This window comes from Chlorocebus sabaeus, chromosome 1 (assembly GCF_047675955.1).
Source record: "Chlorocebus sabaeus isolate Y175 chromosome 1, mChlSab1.0.hap1, whole genome shotgun sequence".
Lineage (NCBI taxonomy): Eukaryota > Metazoa > Chordata > Mammalia > Primates > Cercopithecidae > Chlorocebus > Chlorocebus sabaeus.
Window position 1 is genome coordinate 104,793,967 of NC_132904.1, and position 24,149 is coordinate 104,818,115.

The following is a 24,149-nucleotide window of genomic DNA, read 5'->3' on the forward strand; positions in this document are numbered from 1 at the left end:
TTTTTATAATAAAATAAATTGTACTTGTTTATTCATGTTTAATTATTCTGAAGGGCCGTGATGACCTGAGACAAGATGCTGTCATGCAACAGGTCTTCCAGATGTGTAATACATTACTGCAGAGAAACACTGAAACTAGGAAGAGGAAATTAACTATCTGTACTTATAAGGTAACTATTTGTACTTCTGTTATTTCACTAGAAACATATAAAAGATGCCATTTGGCTGGGTGAAGTGGCTCATGCCTATATTCCTAATGCTTTGGGAGGCCAAGGTGGGAGGCTCGCTTGAGGCCAGGAGTTCGAGACCAGTCTCGGCAACATAGTGAGACCCCATCTTGACAAAAAGTAAAAAAAAAAAAAAAGCCAGGCATGATGGCATGTGCTTGTAGTCCCTTAGCTACTTGGGAGGCTGAGGTGGGAGGACCACTTGAGTCCAGGAGTTTGAGGCTGCAGTGAGCTCAGGCTTGGCAGTGAGCCCCCAGCCTGAGCAACACAGCAAGATCCTGTTTAAAAAAGGAGAAGGGGAAGGGGAAGGGGCAGGGGGAGGGGCCATTATTTGGACCAGGAGTCTACAAATGTTTTCTGTGAAGGACCAAATAATAAAGATTTATTTTCTTTTAAAAAGTCTTTATTACTGTTAATTATAGTTAGGTGTTTCTTATAGTCAGGTACTTTTTTCCTTTTTTTTCTACTCAACAATATGTCACAGAAATCTTTCTCCTTTTTTAACGGCTGCATTGTGTGTATGTATGTAGTTTTTTATACAAGTCCTTATCAATGGGCATTTGGGTTTTCAGTCTTTTGCTGGCACAAACAATGCTGTATTATAGTAATAACCTTGAACATACAAATTTCATACATGTGCAGGCAAATCAGTAGCATGGATTTCCAAAAGTTGGATTGCTGGGTTAGAGGATACATGCACCTGTAATCTGGTACATATTGCCAAATTACTCTCAATGGGGGTGTACCCACTTACATTTCCTCTAGCTATTTGCCTGAGAAGAGAGTCCTCAGTCACATTCTATTAGCTGATCATCTTTGACTCATATTGATTATTCATTTAACCGTTTAGAAATAACAATAAATCCTTAATTTAAAGGGCCTATTTTCCACAGGTTTGTCTTTTGTGATTTCATTCATGTACCTCATTTTAAAACTTTCTACTTGTATAAATGTTGTAACAGGGACTATGGGTGACACCTGCTTTTTTATATATTTCTAGTTTTCTACTATGAATGTGTTTTATTTTTAAAATAATGGCTAAATTAAAAGCCCTAAATAGGGGAGTGGAGAAAAATAAATTAGATCTACCCTCCAAAATTCTGCTTGAGCTAGGCTATTGTAATAAAAAGCAGAACTTGGTTTTGAGCTTCTTAACTGCTTTCAGAAACAAATATAAAACTTACTGGTTGGGAGAGGGGCATGCTGTTCTTTAAGGAAAGCACAATTTTTTTCCTTAGCCTTCAAGTTTGTGAGAAATTTGTGACATGGAACTTTCTGTAATAATAACTAACATAATAGATGCTTTCCATTAGCAGTTTAAAAAGCTAATTAATCCTCGATGAATGCAGAAAGCAAAAGTTGCTCTATAAAAGCTACTCTGTACAGGGATTCTGTTATTTTTTTTTTGAGACAGAGTCTAGCTCTGTCGCCCAGGCTGGAGTGCAGTGGCGGGATCTCAGCTCACTGCAAGCTCCGCCTCCCGGGTTCACGCCATTCTCCTGCCTCAGCCTCCCGAGTAGCTGGGACTACAGGCGCCCGCCACCTTGTCGAGCTAGTTTTTTTGTATTTTATATTAACACGGGGTTTCACCGTGTTAGCCAGGATGGTCTCGATCTCCTGACCTCGTGATCCCAGCGTCTCGGCTTCCCAAAGCGCTGGGATTACAGGCTTGAGCCACCGCACCCGGCCTGTACAGGAATTCTTTGATGTGGTTAAGGTCACTGGTACTCGAGCTTTAGCAGACATCATAGTCACTTGGAGAGTTTGTTAAAACACAGATTCCTGAGCCCCATTCTTAGAATTTCTAATTCAGCAAGATTAGGGTGGAACCTGTGAATGTGCGTTTCTAGCAAGATACCAGTGATGTTGATGCTGCACTGGTCCAGGGACAACACTTCAAGACCCACCAGTCTAGTTGTTCTGCCATCTATTGACCTGACCTAATTTTTGAACAAAGCTGATGATGTATTAGCTATCTCCTATCTGACAGATAATGTAGAGATTGCTAAGAAATTTTTAGAGAGTAGATTTTCCTGTAATGTGAATGAAAGGAAATTTTTTTATGCTCTAAATGCCAGACTTTTAGATTGCAAAGATAATGACTGAATAATTGGGTTACAAAAGTACGGGCTATAGGAGCACCTCCTGAACTCTCAGAAAGTAGCTAAGATTTCCAATCAGGTACACAATTGAACCTCCAAAGTTCATTGCTGTAAAGTACAAAAAAGCCAATGCCTGACCTAGAATATCTTGAAGGCAGAAATTGCTAAACTTTCATCTCTACCTTATGACTCTTTCAACAGCTAGTTTTCACACAAAACTATTTTACCATATAAATTATTCCATTAAGATTTCTAGCCGGGCATGGTGGCCCACACCTGTAATCCCAGTACTTCAGGAGGCCAAGGTGGGTGGATCACTTCAGGCCAGGAGTTTGAGACCAGCCTGGTGAACATGGCCAAACCCCATCTCTACTAAAAATACAAAAAAATTAGCCAGGCATGGTGGCACATGCCTCTAGTCTCAGCTACTCGGGAGGCTGAGGTGAGAGAATCACTTCAACCGGACGGCAGAGGTTGCAGTGAGCCGAGGTTGTACCACTGCACTCCAGCCTAGGTGACAGACCGAGACTTCGTCTCAAGAAAAGAAAAATGTCTAGAGGCCAGATGCAATGGCTCACGCCTGTAATCTCAGCACTTTGAGAGGCCAAGGCAGTAGGATCACTTGAGGCCAGTAGTTTGAAACCAACCTGGGCAACATAGCAAGACCTCATCTCTACAAAAAATTAAAAATGTAGCTGGCCATGGTAGCATGCACCTATAGTCCTAGCTACTCAAGAAGCTAAAGCGGAAGGATTGCTTGAAATCAGGATTTTGGGGCTGTACATGAGCTGTGATCATGCCACTGCAGTTCAGTCTGAGCAGCAGAGCAAGACCTTGTCTTAAAAAAAGGGGGGGGGGGGGGGAGTAACCCAGATAATTAATTGAGTATTTAATGTTATACATCTCAATGTTAAAGTATAACCAGTAAACACAACAGTTTAGGTTTCACTATTTCTTAGAATTACGACAATAAGCCAATTATGTTATTCTGAGATTACTCCAATAATGTGAAAGTTGTGTCATCATTATGTTAAACTAACTGTCCTTGCCTTTAGTTGAGGTTCCCTAGACTACAGCAAAGTAGTCTACCCAGTCCAGTCATCTGTAGAGTCATTCCCAGTCCTGAGATTCAGGTCTTCTGTGGTCATTGTGTCACCAAGAGCAAACATTGACTACCTGGAACTAAATCTTGGTATACAAACCTTGTGCTATTGTGCAGCCTCAAAAGGAGAGACTTGTATATTGAGGCATGCCAGATATCTCTTGTCAGAGAATCAGATGGAAATGAAGACAATTCTTATTGTATATGTTGATAACTCAGACATACCCTTAACATAACCAGAATTAAGGTGGCTGACCCCATTTTTCTCCACCAAAACTATGCATTGTTACAAAGTATACTGAATAAGCCTAAAATCTTAGTTGTCAGAGGATTTGTTTTCTAAAAGGCAAGTCTCCAATATGTAAGTGCTGAAAGGAGCTTTGTACTTAACCTGATCATCCTGCCTTGTGCCAATAAATAATTTGTATTCCTTGTCATGCATATTTCAGAGCCTCCATCTCAGTCATGGTTCTTGGGAGAGAAGCCATAATATCTTAAGGCTTTCACTGAATATAATGAATTAACTTCATTTCTGTGTATCTAGGATGGTATCAGCTGGGCATTTTGAGAGAACTGAGGAAATAGTCATCAGTCCTTTTTTGTGGCATTTATACAAAATACCCAGATACCCAATTGAAATCTTACAGAGAATCTTTAGTACCAGAGAAAACACTGTCATTTGCTTTTTGAAATTCAAATTCAGCTCTTTCTCCAACAACCAACATCACAGTTGAGACTCTAAGCTGAGGCAGAAAAAAGCTAACCTATTCCTTTCTACATCAATCTCTCAAGAAAAAATAAGGGTTTGATTCCCCCACCTCCTAACTAGATATTGATAGAGAGTAATCAATGTAAAAGAGACTTTAGACAGAGTACACTACACTGCAAGAATGTTAATGTGATCAAGCATCAAGGGTCACAGCTAACTCAAAGAGCAGGGGAGAGGGCAATGTAGAATACTTAGGCAGGAAGGGAAGTCAGAAAGGCCATGAGATCATTCGTTTGTTCAATAAATGTGAATTTATATGCCTGTGTTGGGTTAGATACTCTAGTGAGTGCTAGGTCTATAGAAGCAGTAAAACATCGCCCTGGTCCTTAAGGTGTTCACATTCTAATAGGGAAAATAAACATAATAAACATAATTAAAATGCAAAGTGTATTGTTAGAGATGGCACCACCTTCACTTGGTTGCTGAGACTGAAACCTAGAGGCTTTATTTTCTTTTTTTATTATTATGGAAAATTTCAAACATACAAAAGGAGACAACATCATGAACCCCCTTGTACTCGTCACTCAGCTTCAGCAGTTACCAACTCATGGGCAATTTTGTTCCATTTCTCCTTCCACCAACTTCCTTCCAATATTATTTTAAAGCAAGGGATGTCATATCATTTCATCTGTAAGCATTTCAGTGTGTAGATCTATAAGATAATGTCTGTTTTAAAAAACCATTATCACAATACTGTCATCACTCCTAAAACAATTCACAAAAATTCCTAAATGTCACCAAGTAATGGGAGTCATTTTAAACTCTTGTTTCTCTCAAGTCTCGTCTATTCCATCAGCAAGTCCTATTGGTCAACTTCCAGGCAGGTCACTTTTTACCACCCCTGCTATTACTACCCTACTTCTACAGTCACATCTCTGTAGATACTAGCGTTCAAACCAACAGTTTACTTCTGCTCTTGGTTTTCAAAAGCTAGTTTTATTCATAACTGTTAGAGTGATCCTTTTAAAAGTATCTAAGACAGAGTACTGTTATCATTCGGTATCTGTGGGGGATTGTTTCCAGAGCCCCCTGTGGATACTAAAATCAAGTCCCTTATATACAGTGGTGTATGTAGCATTTGCCTATAACCTATGCACCTTCTCCCATGTACTGTAAATCATCTCAGGGTTACTTAAAATACCTTATATAGTGTAAATGCTATGTAAATAGTTGTACTGTATTGGTTTTTAAAATTTGTGTTTTATCGTATTGTTTTTATTGAGGGTTTTTTGGTGAATATTTTTGATCCACAGTTGGTTGAATCTGCGGATGCAGGGGGCCAGCCGTATTCCATTTTCCTGTTCAGAACCCCAGATGAGTTCACACTGTCCCTGAATGACAGCTCTCTAAGTCATCTGCCTCTGCTGTTCTCCCTCCAGCCTTATCTGCCAGTCTCCTCACACTCCTCTCACTTTCTGCTTGTATAGATGAGTCATCTCCACTTGACTTACCTGGTCTTTTGCAATAGCTTAGACACACCAATTTGTTTCTGCCTCAGGGCTTTTCTGCTTCTGCCTGGAATGCTTTTCCCTCAGATCTTCACACCAGTCACTCCCTTCATTCAGGCTTCTGCTCCAGTGTTACCCTCAGAAAGGCCTCCAAGCATGTTGCCATTACCCACTTTCTCTCTTTTTTAAACTTACGTTTTGTTCTCTTATACTTATTATCTAATATCATGAAATGTTTATTAGGATATATGTTCCTCACCAGAATGAAACTTTATGAGGGCATAGTCTTCATCTGCCTTTTTGCCAGTCTGTTTTCAGTGTCCTAGCCCTGTGTGTAACACATAATACACCCCCAACAAATATATGTTGTTAAATTAATCAAATGCTTCCTTAAGACACAAAACAGTTCAACGTGAGAAAATTAAAATTAAAAAATGTATAGAATTAAAGACACCATAAAGACGAGTGACCAGCTGAGAAAATGAATATAATAATGTTAATTAGAACAAAAAGGATCATGAGATTTTCTTTTGCAGTTTTTTTTTTTTCTTTTTTAGCTCATCAGCTATCGTTAGCGTTGGCATATTTTATGTATGGCCCAAGACAATTCTTTCAGTGTGTCTCAGGGAATCCAAAAGATTGGACACTGCTGCCTAGAGAAACTGAAATGTGTTCAGGAGTAGTTTATTTCATTGCAGCAATATTTCATGGAAATGTGGAAACAATGTAAATGCAGATTGGATAATTGTGGTGTATTTATGTAGTATATAGCTGTTGAATGATAGAGTTAAATATGCTCACATAGTTAGGATGAAATAGTATTGAATAAAAAACCAAATTATAGAAGTTTACATATAGTATCATAATTTCACTTAATACTTACAACTATTTGTGTACATATAGCTTTGAAATAAAAGTATACCAAAAAATACATGACCATGATAAACCAGCTAATGTCGTCTTGATGGTGGGGAGGGACTTGGGGTCAGTGAAGCACACAACGGGGAGCTTCATCTCTTCCCCAGCAAATGTCAGAAAATCCTAGATTTGATATGGCTGTTTAATGGATAAAAGGGTGTCTGTTAATATCATTTTCTATACTTTATGTATGCTTATGATATAATTTTTAAAAATTTCCTTGTAAAATTGCTTATTTTATATTTAGGAGTACATTTTCTCTCTGTGAAGAAAACACTGTAAAGCAAGAGTACATGTAATTTCAATAATGAAGTTACACTAAAATTGAGATCACATTCAGGGGTAATAATTTCCAAGTGAAGCTCCCCAACTTTAATTGATATTAAAATTGTAAGGAAAGCAGTTAATTCCTCTCCTAACTGGACAAACTAAGTATGGATTAATGACAGATGATGGTGAGTATAATTAACAGGAGTGACCTCTCAGAGAATCGTGGGGATTGAGTGATGGGCAGGCTCTCAGACATCTAGGCAGCTGACTGGAAAATTACATTCTTTGAGCTTAAGTTTATTTCCGGTTGGTTTCCTCCAAGGAGCTTTGTCTTCTATGGAGAGAAATATTAATACAACTTGAAAAAAATGCTTTGCACTGACTCTGATAGTTGAATGATCATCAAATGCTCTTTAATGGCCTTTTAAAATTAAAAGGTATTTAATCTGTAACTCCAGGTGGTTCCCCTCTCTCAGCGAAGTGGTGTTCTTGAATGGTGTACAGGAACTATCCCTATTGGTGAATTTCTTGTTAACAATGAAGATGGTGCTCATAAAAGATACAGGCCAAATGATTTCAGTGCCTTTCAATGCCAAAAGAAAATGATGGTGAGTGACACCCAAAATTAAAGCTTATTGCAAGATTATTTAATGGCTTATTAAAGCTGACAGCTATCAGATATTGTAAAATACAAAAAAACTTAAATTTCATCAGGTAATTGTCAAAGATAATAAGTAAAGGAAAGTAAACTCATCAGAATGAAAGTGTGTGAGTGAAAAAGGAAGGATTTTATAAACTACCTATGTCATCCCTTGTCAGATAAGAAATGTAAAGGTTATGCAATGTGTGCTGATTTGTTTTCAATCTGGGAATAAACTAATTCTTAACAAACAAAACACTAAAATGCCAGGCATGATGGCATGCACCTGTAATCCCAGCCACTTGAGAGGCTGAGTCTGTGGGATCACTTGAGGCCAGGATTTTGAGGCCAGGCTTGGCAACAGAGCAAGACCCCATCTCTAAAAAACAGACACACACTAAAACAACAACAACAAGAGTATGAAGTAATTTTTTATGAAATTGAAATAGAAAACCTTCTAAGACATTTACAATGTCACATTGGCCATCTAGTCTGATACTCATTCACAGAATCAGCAACATTTATTGTATGCTTTCTATCTACCAGGTACTGTGCTGACTTCAGACTTCACAAATAGTATGACTAATCATCATGATCCTTATCCCCATTTTAAAATGAGAAGTTCAGAGAACTTAACTTCCCCAAGGCCAGTGAGCTAATAAACAGAGCAAGGATTTGAGCCTTGTCTAAATCCAAAATCCATTTACTTTTCATTTTATTGTGGCTTTCTGTGACATGTTTTTTAAAATATATGGTAAGTGCTATAGGTGTTGTGATGGAAATCTGTACCTGGCACACAGGGTACAGTGTAGGTATGGAGAAGGAAGTGCTTAGTTCTACCTGGGGTGGGGAGAATAGAGATAAGTAGATCCAAGAAATGCTTCACAGAGGAAAGTGTGTGTGAACCAAGTTTTGTAAATGAGTTGTTTTTCCAGGCAGAAGGAGCATATAAGCAAAGGAGAAGAGGCATGAGCAGGCACAGACAACATAAGCATAGGCTTAGTGTTTGAGGAAGAAAAGATGAGACTGGAGCAGTAGTTGTTGGTCAAAAGATGGAGTGTTGCTTTATGAAATGCAAAGGAGTTTGCAAGTTATGCTATAGGTCTTATAAGACCCTAAAGGATAGTAATATCAGACTTGCATTTTAGAAAGAAACTCCGACAGCACTGTGGGTTCTATTTTTGAGAATGCAGACTGGAGGCATGAGATGGTCTGAACTGAGATGAATAGCAGTAGGAAGGGAGAATCGTGGGTAGAGATGAGAAATATGAAGGAGACAGAATTCATAGGATTTGACTGCTGATTAAAAATAAGGTTGGGGGGGCAGGTGTGGTAGCGCATGCCTGTAATCCCAGCACTTAAGGAGACCAAGGCAGGAGGATTGCTTGAGCCCAGGAGTTTAAGACTAGCCTGGGAAATATAGTTAGACCCCATCTCTACAAAAAATAAAAAGTCAGCCAGGTAGTGGTGGCACGTGCCTGTAATCCCAGCTACGCAAGAGGCTGAGGTGGAAGGATTGCTTGAGCCCAGGGGCCAAAGTTGCAATGAGCTGTGATCACACCCCTGCACTCCAGTCCAGGTGACGGAGACCCTGTCACCCTGTTTCAAAAAAAAAAAATAAATAAAATAAATAAAAAATGTTGGAGAAAAGGAGTAGCCAGTGCCTCCCAGTTTTCTGGTTGGGGCAGCTGGGTAGATGGTGAAGCTTTTTACTGAACTGAAGAATAGAAGAGGTGACTAAAGTTTGCCGGAGATGAAGAAGTATTTGTTTGGATTTGGAAGTGATCCAAGTGAAGATGTTGGATGGGCAGCTGGAGAAGCACATTAAGCTAAAGCTTAATAAAGACATCTGGGCCAAACATACAGATTTAGAAATCACCAGCATATAGATGGGAGGGAGTTGAAGTCGGTAAGCTTTGCTTCAGGTAGTATTTTACAGCAAGAATATGTTGGAGGATAGAGATCTGAGTCATGTCACCTGCCATCCATGAGGGATTCCTCTGTTCTTTCCCTTTTCCTGTTTTCTATTGCAACCCAATGTTGTGATGCCATCTGAGCTACTGGAACTACTGAGGTGTTTCTGTCTTTGCTTCTGCTTAAGATTACAAGATTATTCAAATTAGAATTTAATCAAAACAAATAACAGTCACCGTAGGTGTGCTTCCTTCCCCAACGATTAATAACGGAAATCCTAAAGGGATTATCACTTGTAATTGGTTCCCTGTCCAGACTGTTAGCTTCTTGTAGGTAATGTATCCTGTTCATCTTTATTGCCCCTATATCTGTCATATTTTAATATAAAAATGTGGATATTAGTTTAATCGAACACAATATTGAAAATTATATATATGCTCTATTTAAAGGAGGTGCAAAAAAAGTCTTTTGAAGATAAATATGAAGTCTTCATGGATGTTTGCCAAAATTTTCAACCAGTTTTCCGTTACTTCTGCATGGAAAAATTCTTGGATCCAGCTATTTGGTTTGAGAAGCGATTGGCTTATACGCGCAGTGTAGCCACGTCTTCTATTGGTAATCTTGTACATATAGTAGATTCAGCACTTTGTTGTTTGGCAGGGTTTATTTTTGTTTGATTCAGCACTTTTTTTACATTCTGAGTTGCAGGGGGATGATAGTGATGATGTAGTTAGTAACCAAACTATCTTCATTATTAAATCACTATGTTTCTTGTTCATCCTGATTCTTAGCGTCTACCTTTTTATAACTTATGTGAAGAGAATTCTCATACTTTGATAAATAATAAAAAGACAGGGTTTTCTTCTTCTTTGTTTTATAGTTAATGTGGCGTATTTTCTCTCCTCAATGTATTATTTTCTGAGAATTTCTTTGGAAAATAATAAAACCTGTGATAACTTACTTCCTTTAATTATTTTTGTTCTTTTGCATATAACCTCTAAAATAACTCTAAATATTATCACCTAGTGATTAATATTGTTTAATAGAATTTTGTTTTCAGAATAGAAATCATGAGATATATTTAAATATTTTGTATACAATATATATTTTGACTTTTTTCCCCTAAGAAATTAGAATAGGTAGATAGTATGGTTAACAAAATCCCAGAGCATGAGAACTAATGGAAACATTAGAGATCATTTAATCTATTGTTTCTTTTTTTTAAACTAAAGATGACTCATCACTTATGTACTATATCCCAGGAAGGCAGGGCTTGTATGTTTTGAAAGAGTTCCCAGGTAATTGTGAAACTCTCTTCTACACAGAGAATCACTAATCAGATACAACTAGTTTATAAACAAGAAAGTAGGCCTAGTTAATGACAGAGTGAGCCAGATATCCAGTCATTCTGACTCCCTACCCAATGTTTTTTTTGTAATGCCATGTGATTTCTCTCCCATCAGATGTCATCATCTGTCTGAAATACAGAAATGCAGTTTTTTGGGGGGATATATACCTGGTGAAATGAAATGAATTAATGGTTAATTTGTGTTAAATATAATTCATCAAGGAGAAGAAAGTTTCACTGAAGAGTGAAGAGTTTATCCATAGACTTCTTATAAGTATGTTCAATAAAAATTTGAGTACATATAATGCACTGTTTTGGCCCAGGTAAATAATGGATCTCAACTTTAGCCACAATAATTTGTTAAGTACTAATATTTTAAAATGTGTGCCTATTAGTAAACAAATTTTTTAAGCAAATCATCTAGAATTTGTAAAATGCAGAATGCATTAAAATAGCTGGTAAGATTTGAGTTAAACTCAATATGGCCAGTTATGCACATCATTTAAGTAGGCTAAAAATCCTAAACTACTTAAAGATTATACCAAGTCAGTGGTCTTAATTGAAATTATGGCTGTATATTAGAAAGAGATGGAATCAGTGATTTCAGATTGTTCGTTTTTGTTTTTTGGTTTTTTTCAAGTTGGTTACATACTTGGACTTGGTGATAGACACGTACAGAATATCTTGATAAATGAGCAGTCAGCAGAACTTGTACATATAGATTTGGGTAAGTAATCAAATCTATGTATCTTTATTCTTTTTAATAAATATTTGGTCATCATGGAATGTTGTTTGCCTACCAAGATATTACAAATATAAGAGAGACAGATACATCAAAGCAGTAAATATTGGTGTTTTTTGTTTTCAGCATAAACAGTTATGCTGGAAGAAACAGTTAACTCTGCCTGGGATACTGAGTGAAACTTAATAGATGAGGTGACGTTTGAGCCTGGTCTTCAAGAAAGAAAGAAAGCATAATTCAGACAGAAGATAGAGCAGATTCAGAAGAAGGAATCAGGGCTATTCCACCAAAACAAGGAGTAATTTTAAGGTGTAGCATGTTGTGGGAGTGGTGAGACATTAAATGTGTCTGGAGTGAAGTATGCTTGTAGTTGAGTCGCTTGAGTGAGAGATTGGTACTGGACTGTAAAAAGTCAGGCTGAGGAGTTTCAGCTTCCATGTGTTAAACCATAGGAAATAAATGAAGGACATAATAATATTTTTATTTTCAGAAAGATAATTTTAGGAGCACTTTGGGGAGTGGTATTGGCAACAGGAAGAAAAATTAAGGTATATTATAATAGGTTAGCAGAGAAATGATGAAGATTTTTACTAAAGTTGTAGAAACCAGAAGATTGGATTTGAGGGACATTTTTGTAGTAAACTGTCCCAGTGATACTAAGTGAGGAAATAGTGGGAGAGTGGGGCTCCCGGATAACTGAAGCTTCTAGCTAAGGAGTATATCAAGTTTTGTAAATAATAAGAAAGCGATGAATTTGGTTTTGCTCATTATTTTGAAGTATTAATGGGATTTATAGGTGGAATGGACAGTTTAATATATAAGAAAGAAAGGAGTGTGAAGGTAATGACGGAGATCCAGAATCTTCAGCAAATAGATTTCTGTTGAAGTCGTTGGGCTAGAGGAGGTTCTGATCTTACACATCATCCTCGATAAAGAGACCTAAAGATGAACTCATAAGGAAAGTGAGCCTTGGAAAGGCTGAGCCAGAAAAAAATTGAGAAGTTCGCAAGTCTTGAAAACTAGGAAGTCAGCATCTTGGAAGGCAAGAGGGGAAAATATTTTATGAAAGAAGTAGTGCTCAATAGTATCTGATACAGAAAGGTCAGAGAGGATGAATGCTGAAAATAGACCTCTGAATTTAACAAGTAATCAATCTTAGAGGCCTTGGAAGTCGCCTTTGGATAGAATGGAGGAAACCATACTGTAAAAAGGCAAGGACTGAATGGAAGTTAGGGATGTGTAGATTAAGAATGTGAAATCTGCCAGGCACAGATCACAAGGTCAGAAGATCAAGACCATCCTGGCCAACATGGTGAAACCCTGTCTCTACTAAAATACAAAAAATTAGCCTGGTGTGGTGGTGGGCACCTGTAGTCCCAGCTACTTGAGAGGCTGAGGCAGGAGAATTGCTTGAACCTCGGAGGCAGAGGTTGCAGTAAGCCAAGATCAAGCCACTGCACTGCAGCCTGCCGATAGAGCAAGACTCTGTCTCAAAAAAAAAAGAATATGGAATATTCCTATAAGAAGTTTGGAAGGGAAGGATGGCAGAGAAGTTTGCGGAGGGATGAGAGACACCTTTGGTCCTTGCTTTTTTAAGATAGGAGAGGTGTAAACATGTTAGATATTGAAGATACAGGAGCAAAACACAAGATAATTGAAATAGCAAGCGATATCATAAAGTACATAAGTCTGGTAGCATTGGCTTTAGATTGGAGGCATGTTAGCTTTTCTGCTGAGAGAGGAGGAAAAGTGATGCCAATAGGAAAGTCTTAAGCTGGAGGGGAAGGAGTATGAAGGAATTATATTTGCTATTCTGTTTTCGCTGAGAAATAGAAAGCATGCTTATTTGCAAAGAATTGGAGGGATGGTAACTGGCCTTAAAAGAATAATAAAATTCTAAAATTTACCATGGAAATGAGACCAAGACCTGACTAGAAAGGGATAAATAAATAAGACATGCCAAGCAGTTTAAGGGACACTTTCAATCCTAAATTTGTAGTGGAGCCAGTAGGGTTGTTGTATGATTTTCCAGCAGTCCTCAACATCCTTGGAGCTTAAATTGTAGTTTAAAATGGTAGATCTGGCGGAGGGACAAGGGGACAAACAGATTTGAAACACTGATGAGAGTAATCAAGCTTATTCTCTACCCATGGGCTGAGTTAGGGAAGGAAGAGGGCTAATAAACTAGAAATCTCAGTCAAATTCAGAGACTGTTTAGTAAGAATAAGGGGTCGAAGGAGAAGAGGTTTTGATTGGAATGTACAATTTACAATGTCTAAGAAGGTGCAGTCTTAGGAGACTCATTTCTGGAGTGCAACCCATATGAGTGGTTCGCTAAGAGAGAATGAAATTGAATTCCATTAGAACAGAGATGGTCATGGATATTATATGGTTGTCCCCAGAATGAATTCTAGAGTTGGGACAGAGAAGATTGTGAACTAGGTCCATGCCAACATTCAGTGAATATGAGAGAAAACCTTACAGGTTGACATAGTAAACATGAAGATGGGAGGGATTTGTTAGAGCCAGAAGGTGGGGATCTCAACAGGGGAGTGAGACTTTATCTGAGAATGAAAGGGCAGTGGTCTGGAAGATGCAAATTAGAGGTAGGAGTATGCCAACCTGTGTCCATTCAGGTCGTGCTAAAAGCATCTATAAATGAGAAGGGTAAATTGGTACAACCCCTTTGGAATATTGTTTGGCATTATCCACTAAAGCTGACTTTATGTATATCCTGTGACCCATCAATTCCACTCCAACAGAAATGCACACATATGTTTAAAAATGTTTATAGTAGCACTATTCATAATAGCCCCTAACTAGAAACAATCCAGATATCCCTCTTAGGTAGAATGGATGAACAAATTGTATGTTTATATTCTTTTTGTATATAATGAGATTGAATGAACAGTAACACACAATATAGAAGACTCTCACAAATATAATGCTAAGTGAAAGATTCCAACACAAAAGAGTCCATATGTATAATTCCATTTATATAAAATTCAAAGGCTGATAAAATTAATGTACAGTATTAGAAATCAGGATAGTGGTGACCCTTTGAAAGAGGTGGTTAGTGACTGGTAGAAGGGGCTGAAGGGGGGCCTCTGGAATGCTGGTGTGTTCTGTTAATGTGGATTTGTTCACTTTGCAAAAATCTCAGTCACACACTTGGGTGATTTGTATACTATTCTGTGTATATCTGTTTGGTTACCCGTTGCTGCATAACAAACCACCCCAGAATTTAGTAGCTTAAAATCACAATTTATTTATTTATTTATTATCTCTCATAGTCTGTTGACTGGGCTCAGCTGGGCAGTTTTCACTTAGGATCTCTCATGCAGATGCAGTTAGCATCTGGGGTTGGAGTTATCTTAAGACTCAGCGGGGCCAGAGTTCATGATGGCTTCTTCACTTACATGTCTGATGCTTCAGCACTCCTATGTGGCCTCTCTGTCCACAATAGTGTCCTGGACCTATTCAGCATCTTGGGGCTCCAAGGGGGAGGAAGTGGAAGTTAAGGGCTAGGCCCGCAGCTTGCACAGTATCACTGCCATCACATTCTGTTAGTCAGAGTCATGCCATAGGGTCCATCCAGGTTCCTTCCTGTTTCTGGGACTCCAGTAACCCTATGTTAGGCCTTCTCACTCTATACTGTTACCTGCTAGTCTATATTTTCCAACCTTTTTTTCCTTTTTTCTGACTCACTCCTTGGTGTCCGTGGACATATCTGGGGAACCTGGACTTTCAGCCCTACTCAGCTATAGCAAACTCTTTCCCTGTTGAGTGTCAGTGGAGGCCAATTGGGGAATCTAGTCTTTTGCCCTTACCTAGCGGTAACAAGGTGGTGGTGACTCCCAAAGGCATAAAAAGCAGAAGTTTAAGGAAGATCCTGAGTCTCATTATAACTAAAAGGTGTAGGTATCGATTGAAAATCATTAGTCATACCAGGAACAAGGAAATCTCAACTTTAATGAAAAATGACCACCTGTAGGTACCAACACTGAGATGACAATGATGTTTGAATTATCTAAGATTTTTTTTTTTTTTTTTTTTTTTTTTTTTTTTTTTTTTGAGGCAGAGTCTCGCTTTGTCGCCCAGGCTGGAGTGCAGTGGCCAGATCTCAGCTCACTGCAAGCTCCGCCTTCCGGGTTCACGCCATTCTCCTGCCTCAGCCTCCCGAGTAGCTGGGACTACAGGCGCCCGCCATCACGCCCGGCTAGTTTTTTGTGTTTTAGCAGCCATCATAAAAATGCTTGAAGGAGCAATTATAAACATGCTTGAAACAAATGAAAATATAGTAAGTCTCAGCACAGAAATAATTAGTCTCAGTATAGAAATAGATATAAAGGAGAACCAGATGGAAATTTTAGAACAGAAAAATATAGTAAATAAAATAAATTTCAACTGCGGAATGAGGAGACAGAAGAAGTGATCAGTGAACAGAAGACAGAGCAGTAGAAATTACTCAAGCTGAGCGACAGAGGAAGAAAATTAAGAGGAAATCTTTAGCATCTAGGGCAAATCAGAGTTCCTAGACTTGATACTAGAAGAACAATCTTTAAGAACTCGCAAAACTTAACAACAAAATCTACTCATAAAATGGCCATGTACTACAAGTGTATGTAGCAGCTTTATTCATAATAGCCAAGAACTGGAAAAATCCAGATGTCCTACAGTGGGCAAATGCTTAAACAAACTGTGTTACATCCATGCCCAGAAATACTACTCAGCAATGAAAAGAAACAGAACTATTAATAAACATAACAATTTGGATGAATCTCCAGAGAATTAGGCAGAGTGTGAAAAGCTATTCCCAAAAGGTTACGTACTGTATGATTATTCCACTTACATTTGTATAACATACTGAAATGACAAAATTATAAAAATGGAGAACAGATTAGTGGTTGCTAGAAAAATAGGGGGTTAGGGGGCTGGGTGATAGGCTATGGGAAGGAAATAGGTGTGGCCGTAAAGGGCAGTATGAAGGATCCTTATGATAGGAATATTGTATATCTTGACTTCATCGATGTCAGTAGTAGTATAGTTTTGCACGATATTACAGTTGAGGTGAAATGGGTAAAAGGTATATGGGATGATCTTTCCTGTATGATTTCTTATAACTCCAAGTGAACATATAATTATAAAGTCTCATGAAATTTTTTTTTTTTTTTTTTTTTTTTTTTTTTTTTGAGATGGAATTTCACTCTTGTTGCCCAGGCTGGAGTGCAATGGCACGATCTCAGTTCACTGTATCCTCCACCTCCCAGGTTCAAGTGATTCTCCTGTATCAGCCTCCCGAGTAACTGGGATTACAGGCTCCTGCCACCATGCCCAGCTAATTTTTGTATTTTTAGTAGAGACATGGTTTCACCATGTTGGCCAGGCTGGTCTCTTAACTCCTGACCTCAGGTGATCAGGCCTTCTCGGCCTCTCAAGGTGCTGGGATTACAGGTGTGAGCCATGGCGCCCAGCCTAAAAATTTTTTAAATACAAATATGTCGTCTCCATTTTAAATTATACCAGTAGTTACTTCATTTTTAAAAATCACCCTTTAACCTAGATTTCTCTAGTTACATCAAGAAGTTGTTATGTTATTTGGATTTGAGGTGGATCTCATAGAGAAGAAGATGAGGAAGACAGCCAGAGTAGAAGTAAACTATTGTATGTACTAGTATTCATAGAATATAGGTAACAAATGGTTTGTTGTCTTTGTAAAGTTCACATTCTAACTGGAAAGAAAGTAAATTAGCTGCCAAACCTCCTAACCTCACTGTATGCTTTACTTTAGGTGTTGCTTTTGAACAGGGCAAAATCCTTCCTACACCTGAGACAGTTCCTTTTAGACTCACCAGAGATATTGTGGATGGCATGGGCATTACTGGTGTTGAAGGTGTCTTCAGAAGGTAAGTGATATAAAGTAAAGGAGGGAAATAATTTTTGATGTCAAAATTACATGGGCTGGGCATGGTTCTTTGCACCTGTAATCCCAGCTACTCACGAGGCTGAAGTGGGAGGATTGTTTGAGCCCAGGAGTTTGAGTCCAGCCTAGGCAATACAGCGAGACCCAGTCTCTAAAAAAAATTTGTGTGTGTGTGTGTATACACATATATATACACACACGGGTTAGAGATTTGTACAGATTATAGAATTTAATGTTGGAATCATAGCCCAGTGCTTTATCAATACTAAGGAAAAGACCCTGGGTAAAAGCAGTAATAGTTCCCCTTCCTTCTACCCACCTGGGACCTAAGCCCATGTAACATACATACTGTTATTCTAAACCTCCTCTGGAAGCATCCCACCTTTACTTTTAACACCTCTGTCCTGGCTGACTCCTTTTTAGTGATCAGAACTACTATCGGATGTTCATCACTGGGGATATAGAAGAGACTACATTTTTATTTATAGGAGCTTGTGTTCCAGTGTAACATTGTGCTACAAAAAAAACTTTGCAATTCCTTGTAGTTTTCTCAGCATAGGACTGTGTACTCAGATTGGGGCAGATTGAAGTCAGTGTAAACTAATAATTGCCACAATAATCAAAGACTGAGAGCTGAGCACAGTGGTGCATGACTGTAATCCCAGCTACTTGGGAGGCTGAGGCAGGAGGATGACTTGGCCCCAGGAGTTTGAGACCAGCCAGGGCAATGTAGCAAGATCCCGTTGCAAAAAAAAAAGGAAAAAGAAAAAGAAAAGAAAAAACCTGAGAGAAACAAGAAATGGGGAAAGGATTCCCTATTTAATAAATGGTGCTGGGAAAACTGGCTAGCCATAAGTAGAAAGCTGAAACTGGATCCTTTCCTTACTCCTTATACGAAAATTAATTCAAGATGGATTAGAGACTTAAATGTTAGACCTAATACCATAAAAATCCTAGAGGAAAACCTAGGTAGTACCATTCAGGACATAGGCATGGGCAAAGACTTCATGTCTAAAACACCAAAAGCAACGGCAGCAAAAGCCAAAATTGACAAATGGGATCTCATCAAACTAAAGAGCTTCTGCACAGCAAAAGAAACTACCGTCAGAGTGAGCAGGCAACCTACAGAATGGGAGAAAATTTTTGCAATCTACTCATCTGACAAAGGGCTAATATCCAGAACCTACAAAGAACTCAAACAAATTTACAAGAAAAAAACAAACAACCCCATCCAAAAGTGGGCAAAGGATATGAACAGACATTTCTCAAAAGAAGACATTCATACAGCCAACAGACACATGAAAAAATGCTCATCATCACTGGCCATCAGAGAAATGCAAATCAAAACCACAATGAGATACCATCTCACACCAGTTAGAATGGCGATCATTAAAAAGTCAGGAAACAACAGGTGCTGGAGAGGATGTGGAGAAATAGGAACACTTTTACACTGTTGGTGGGATTGTAAACTAGTTCAACCATTATGGAAAACAGTATGGCGATTCCTCAAGGATCTAGAACTAGATGTACCATATGACCCAGCCATCCCATTACTGGGTATATACCCAAAGGATTATAAATTATGCTGCTATAAGGACACATGCACACGTATGTTTATTGCAGCACTTTTCACAATAGCAAAGACTTGGAATCAACCCAAATGTCCATCAGTGACAGATTGGATTAAGAAAACGTGGCACATATACACCATGGAATACTATGCAGCCATAAAAAAGGATGAGTTTGTGTCCTTTGTAGGGACATGGATGCAGCTGGAAACCATCATTCTTAGCAAACTATCACAAGAACAGAAAACCAAACACCGCATGTTCTCACTCGTAGGTGGGAACTGAACAATGAGATCACTTGGACTCGGGAAGGGGAACATCACACACCGGGGCCTATCATGGGGAGGGGGGAGGGGGGAGGGATTGCATTGGGAGTTATACCTGATGTAAATGACGAGTTGATGGGTGCAGCACACCAACATGGCACAAGTATACATATGTAGCAAACCTGCACGTTGTGCACACGTACCCTACAACTTGAAGTTTAATAATAATAAATAAATTAAAAAAAAAAAAAAAAAAAAGAAAATCAAAGACGGAAATAAATATTTCGTAGTAGTGTTGTGTTATTCTTGTAAATGCCAAGCTTGCGAAATAGTCAAATACATACTTGTATTCATTTCAGGTATCTAATGAAAGCCCACTCTGCCAGGTATTATGCTATTTTGAGATACAAATTTGTAGATTATTAACAAGCATAGGCTCAGCATACTACACATGAGAGTATACAGATAAAGATATGTTGAAAACATTGGTGTGTAACAAAATCTGTATTTATAATGTGTTTGACTCTAGATGCTGTGAGAAAACCATGGAAGTGATGAGAAACTCTCAGGAAACTCTGTTAACCATTGTAGAGGTAAAGTATTTTATAAGGAAGACTTTTTTTTGTTTTTGTTTTTTTTACGAGGTAGACTGTACCTCATCAGGAAGTCACTGATGTGAAGAGCACTGCTTCATTTTAACATAGGGGGATGTGGCTGGGCAGCAGAAGGGAGGAGATTGCACACTTAGCCTTTTCACACATCCAAAAATACTGGTTTAGAAATACCTTCAGCACCCTCGAGCTGCTTGGAATGTTATAGCATTGTAAGTTAAGTAGTCTCTAGTTTTCAATTCGTAAATCAACTCTTTGACATTTAGATATTCCATGTGGTGGTATTATTTTCAGAATGGTTTCCATTAGGGCTTAAGGGAAATCGGTATCTCCTTTTTCCCTGCCCAGGTTCAGAACTAATTAGTCAGACAAATGGAGATCAAATTGTCAGCATCGTTACTAGAGGAACATGGCTTAGGAATGAGGGCCAAACTAGTTTACTGCTGGTGCTACCTCAGTACCTCTCTGCTGTCTTAACCTTGGGACTCTCAGGAACCTGAATAGGGTTTGGGCCTGCAGAGCAAACACATGTAATCAGGATCACTGCCTTGTCTTGATCCAGGGCAGAAAAAAAGGAAGTCAGACAAATTTCAGTGTCTCTGCTGTTAGTACCTATGCCAGGCATTCACCAACCTGGTAAGGTTATGTGAGACAAGAAATCAGGAGTGTGGCCTCCCCAGGGAAACATGGCAGGTAGAGTGCAGCATGGGCTTGCCTCTTCCACTCCTCAGCTTTTCTTCCTTTAACCTGATAACGTTGGACTTGCCGCATGTTAGTATTACTTGTACTGCTTTTAAAAAACATTGATGCTGATCAAATCCAAACCAGGTTTCTAGGGATGGGGCAGGAATATATGTATTTTAAAAAATCTCTCCTACTGTACAACTAGGATATGAAAACTGTCTTAGTTCATTGGCATTAACCATTAAGCCTGTGGTCAATAAGGGTGGGGCTTTATCCCTTGGAAGATGAGTAACGGCCCATCAGGGTGGTCCTGTGTGCACCTTTATGAACCGAGGCATCTTTATAGATCTCCTTTGGACCACAGATGGTAATACAGATTTTGCTACAAAGAGTTTGCTGAAATAGGTCCTAGTAATATGTTGGTAAAATTAAATACAAGGCTGTGCTATTCCCAAGGTTAAAAATACATTTCTTTTTTCTTTCACCCATTTCAAATTCTGTTCATACATGTTGTCATTTGTTACAGTTTGCCATTGGTTCTGCAGTAAGAATACATGATACAGAAAATAAGCATGATGTATAACATTTAAAAAAAAAGAATACATGATAACATGGATGCCTCAATAATGTCGAAATTAAACTCTAAAGTTATATTATCTTGCACTTGGTCATGTAAGAAGCAGCAGCCCAGGCCAGGTGTGGTGGCTCACGCCTGTAATCCTGGCATTTTGAGAGGCCGAGGCGGGTGGATCACCTGAGGTTAGGAGTTCGAGACCAGTTTGGCCAACATGGTGAAACCCCATCTCTAATAAAAATACAAAAATTAGCTGGGTGTGGTGGCAGGCACCTGTAATCCCAACTTCTCAGGAGGCTGAGGCAGGAGAATCTCTTGAACCCAGGAGGCGGAGGTTACAGTGAGCCGAAATCGTGCCATTGCCCTCCAACCTGGGCGACAAGAGCAAGACTCTGTCTTTAAAAAAAATAATAATAATAAAAAAAACAACCCAAACTTTTCAAATTAAAGAGTCAAAGCAGCTCAACATATTCTTCAGTATTTTACTCTACCTAGTCTCAGTCAGAAGGGATTTTTATGCTAAGGTGGAGTTGGGAGTTCCAGCAGTTTTATCCTACCTAACACTCACCAGAAGACGGTAGTTCTTTTAGGGCCTCAAAAATCTTACTAGTTTAATGCCAAACTGCTTATGGACTTCACTTTTTAGAGTGGTAGGAGATCAAATTAGAGAAGTGACAGTGGCCAGATCCTTTGCCATTGTAAGGACTTTGGATTTCCTGAGGGTTTTGAGTCTGAAAAGTGATTTGCATCTCCACCTACAATAACTCTCACCTTTAAACACACCCTCCAATGCTTTGTGTATTTTACACTCATCTACCTGATCTTCCCTCTGTAAATCTGTCTGAATTTCCCAAAATCATTTGGTGTGATTGTCCCAATCTTCAATAATAACTTCCCCAGTGATCTTACCACAGTAAGACCACTTTCTGCCTTCAGCTTTAGGAGGGTGCTTCTCAATAGCATCCAGGTTCCCAGTCCTCTGGGACATCATTTCTCTCCTCTCTTGGATTCATTTCTTTTCTTCTCTTAGATTTCATTGAGACACAGTCACTATTTCTGTTCTGATCTCCCTGCTTCCTAAGCCCCTCCTTCAGAGCACTTTGACCTGGGTGTATTTCCCTTTTCCTCTCAGTGTATTTGTCTCTCCTCGCCTTCAAGATTTCATTTTCTTCCCAATGGACCATTCTGTCCTCTTAAGATTTTATATGTTCTGCTAAGGAAATATCTCTCTCCCTCTAGCTCAATGATGCTTAGCCAAGAGCAATTTTGTCCCCTAGAGGACAGTTGGCAATGTCTGGAGGCATTTTTGGTTGTCACAATTGGGGATGGGAGATGAGGACAGTATTGGCATCTACTGGGTAGAGGCCAGGGATGCTGTTGAACACCCCAGAATGTACAAGTTAGCCCCCACAGCAAAGAAATATCCCATCCAAAATGACAGTAGTGCTGAGAGAAACCCTGCTCTAGCTTAATCAGTCTCTATTCCTTTACTGTTTCCAGCCACTTCTGTCTTGATTGTCAGACTGAAGCATAATTTACTTATTCCAGTTCCTCCTTAATTCTAATATTTCCAAGTGTGACTTGTGACACAAGCCCTTGGTTTTGAAGTAATTTGGATTTTTCTTCTACTTCAACCCAAGAAAACCATCTAGTCTATATTAGAGGCCTTCATTCCTTTTCATTAGTTCATTAATAAAATATAGTAATATTTTCCTTTTGTGGGTGAAACTGGTTTGTATCTCGGAAATCTAAAGCCATGTCAATGCCCAACTTGAAGTCACATAGGAACCCTTGAACTTACGAACAAGCCACATGTAATCAAGCTCAGTTTCTCCACAGTATTTTAATGGTCCTGGAGGACACTCAAAACAGCATTAAAAAATAGAGAGATTTTGGTTCTGCTAATACAGTACATGTCCTGAAACTAAATCTGCTAAAGACATTTTATAGTCCTAACCTGCAGATTTACTGAGAAACTGTGTACAGGTAGCAGCAAAAAAGTGTTCCAACCTTGTAATACTGGAATGCCCTGTAGAATCAGTCTTTGTATTGTCTCCACTTACTACTAAGATTTGTAAGCATTTGCCAAAGCCTATTTTTTTTAAAGTTCTGTGTTTATAAATACCAGAGCAGTTAGCTGTTCTGAACTGCCAATATCGGATTCCTCATGACCTCACTTTCTAAAATTTAAGACCTAAAGCCACTTGCTCTAGCCATGTCAGTTGTTTTGGTATCCTAATTCTACACCTAATATATATCTCAAGATTCCAAACACAGCACCAAACCTTGGGTTTTGAGGAGGTTTCAATAAATTATACCTTTTTGGATCCACCCAGATTTAGAACTGAGAGAAAAAGAGCCATAGGAATAGGGTAGAGATCAGAATTTCAGGTTTGTTATTGATAAAACTATTAGAGAAGATAGCTTAGGAGTGAGGTCCAAATAGGCTTGCTCATGCTCTCCAGTCCCCACAACCCTATCTATATCTTGAGACAGCCTGGCTGAGGAAGAACTGGGCCCCACAAAGCAAATACCCTAACCCAGGGTTAAGAGTAGAGAGAGAAGGAAAGAAAGTGACTAATGCTTATCTCCTTTTAATAGATTAGTTTCATCCAGTCGGGAAACATGGGTCAAGGGATGTCACCCCTAACCATGGAAGAAGAATGAATTCAGGGTTGAATGAGAAGCTTGAGCATTATGCTAGGATAGTTTCCTCCACAAGGAAACATGAAGTGTGCATGATGTTTGTTCCACTCCCCCATCATCTACCATGTGACTGGCCTCTGTTATTTGTATGATACTGGTTCTACTGTTTCTAAGTATGTGATTAAAATGTACATTGTTCTTTTAATACATATGTTCTCTCTGTTTAGGTCCTTCTGTATGATCCACTCTTTGACTGGACCATGAATCCTTTGAAAGCTTTGTATTTACAGCAGAGGCCAGAAGATGAAACTGAGCTTCACCCTACTCTGAATGCAGATGACCAAGAATGCAAACAAAATCTCAGGTGAGCAGTATTTTAAGAAGGTCCTGTCAGTTG

At 38.8% G+C, this 24,149-nt stretch overlaps 1 protein-coding gene across 1 annotated transcript in view; it reads left to right on the plus strand.

The window, feature by feature from the left end:
* ATM (ATM serine/threonine kinase) overlaps positions 1–24,149 on the plus strand; it is a 131,810-nt gene that overhangs the window by 106,854 nt on the left and 807 nt on the right. The window contains exons 56-62 of the mRNA XM_008020751.3: positions 54–170; positions 7,295–7,444; positions 9,840–10,005; positions 11,379–11,465; positions 17,272–17,386; positions 19,767–19,830; positions 23,980–24,116. Coding sequence (XP_008018942.3) covers positions 54–170; positions 7,295–7,444; positions 9,840–10,005; positions 11,379–11,465; positions 17,272–17,386; positions 19,767–19,830; positions 23,980–24,116 — 836 coding nt within the window. The remainder of the gene's footprint in view (positions 1–53; positions 171–7,294; positions 7,445–9,839; positions 10,006–11,378; positions 11,466–17,271; positions 17,387–19,766; positions 19,831–23,979; positions 24,117–24,149) is intronic.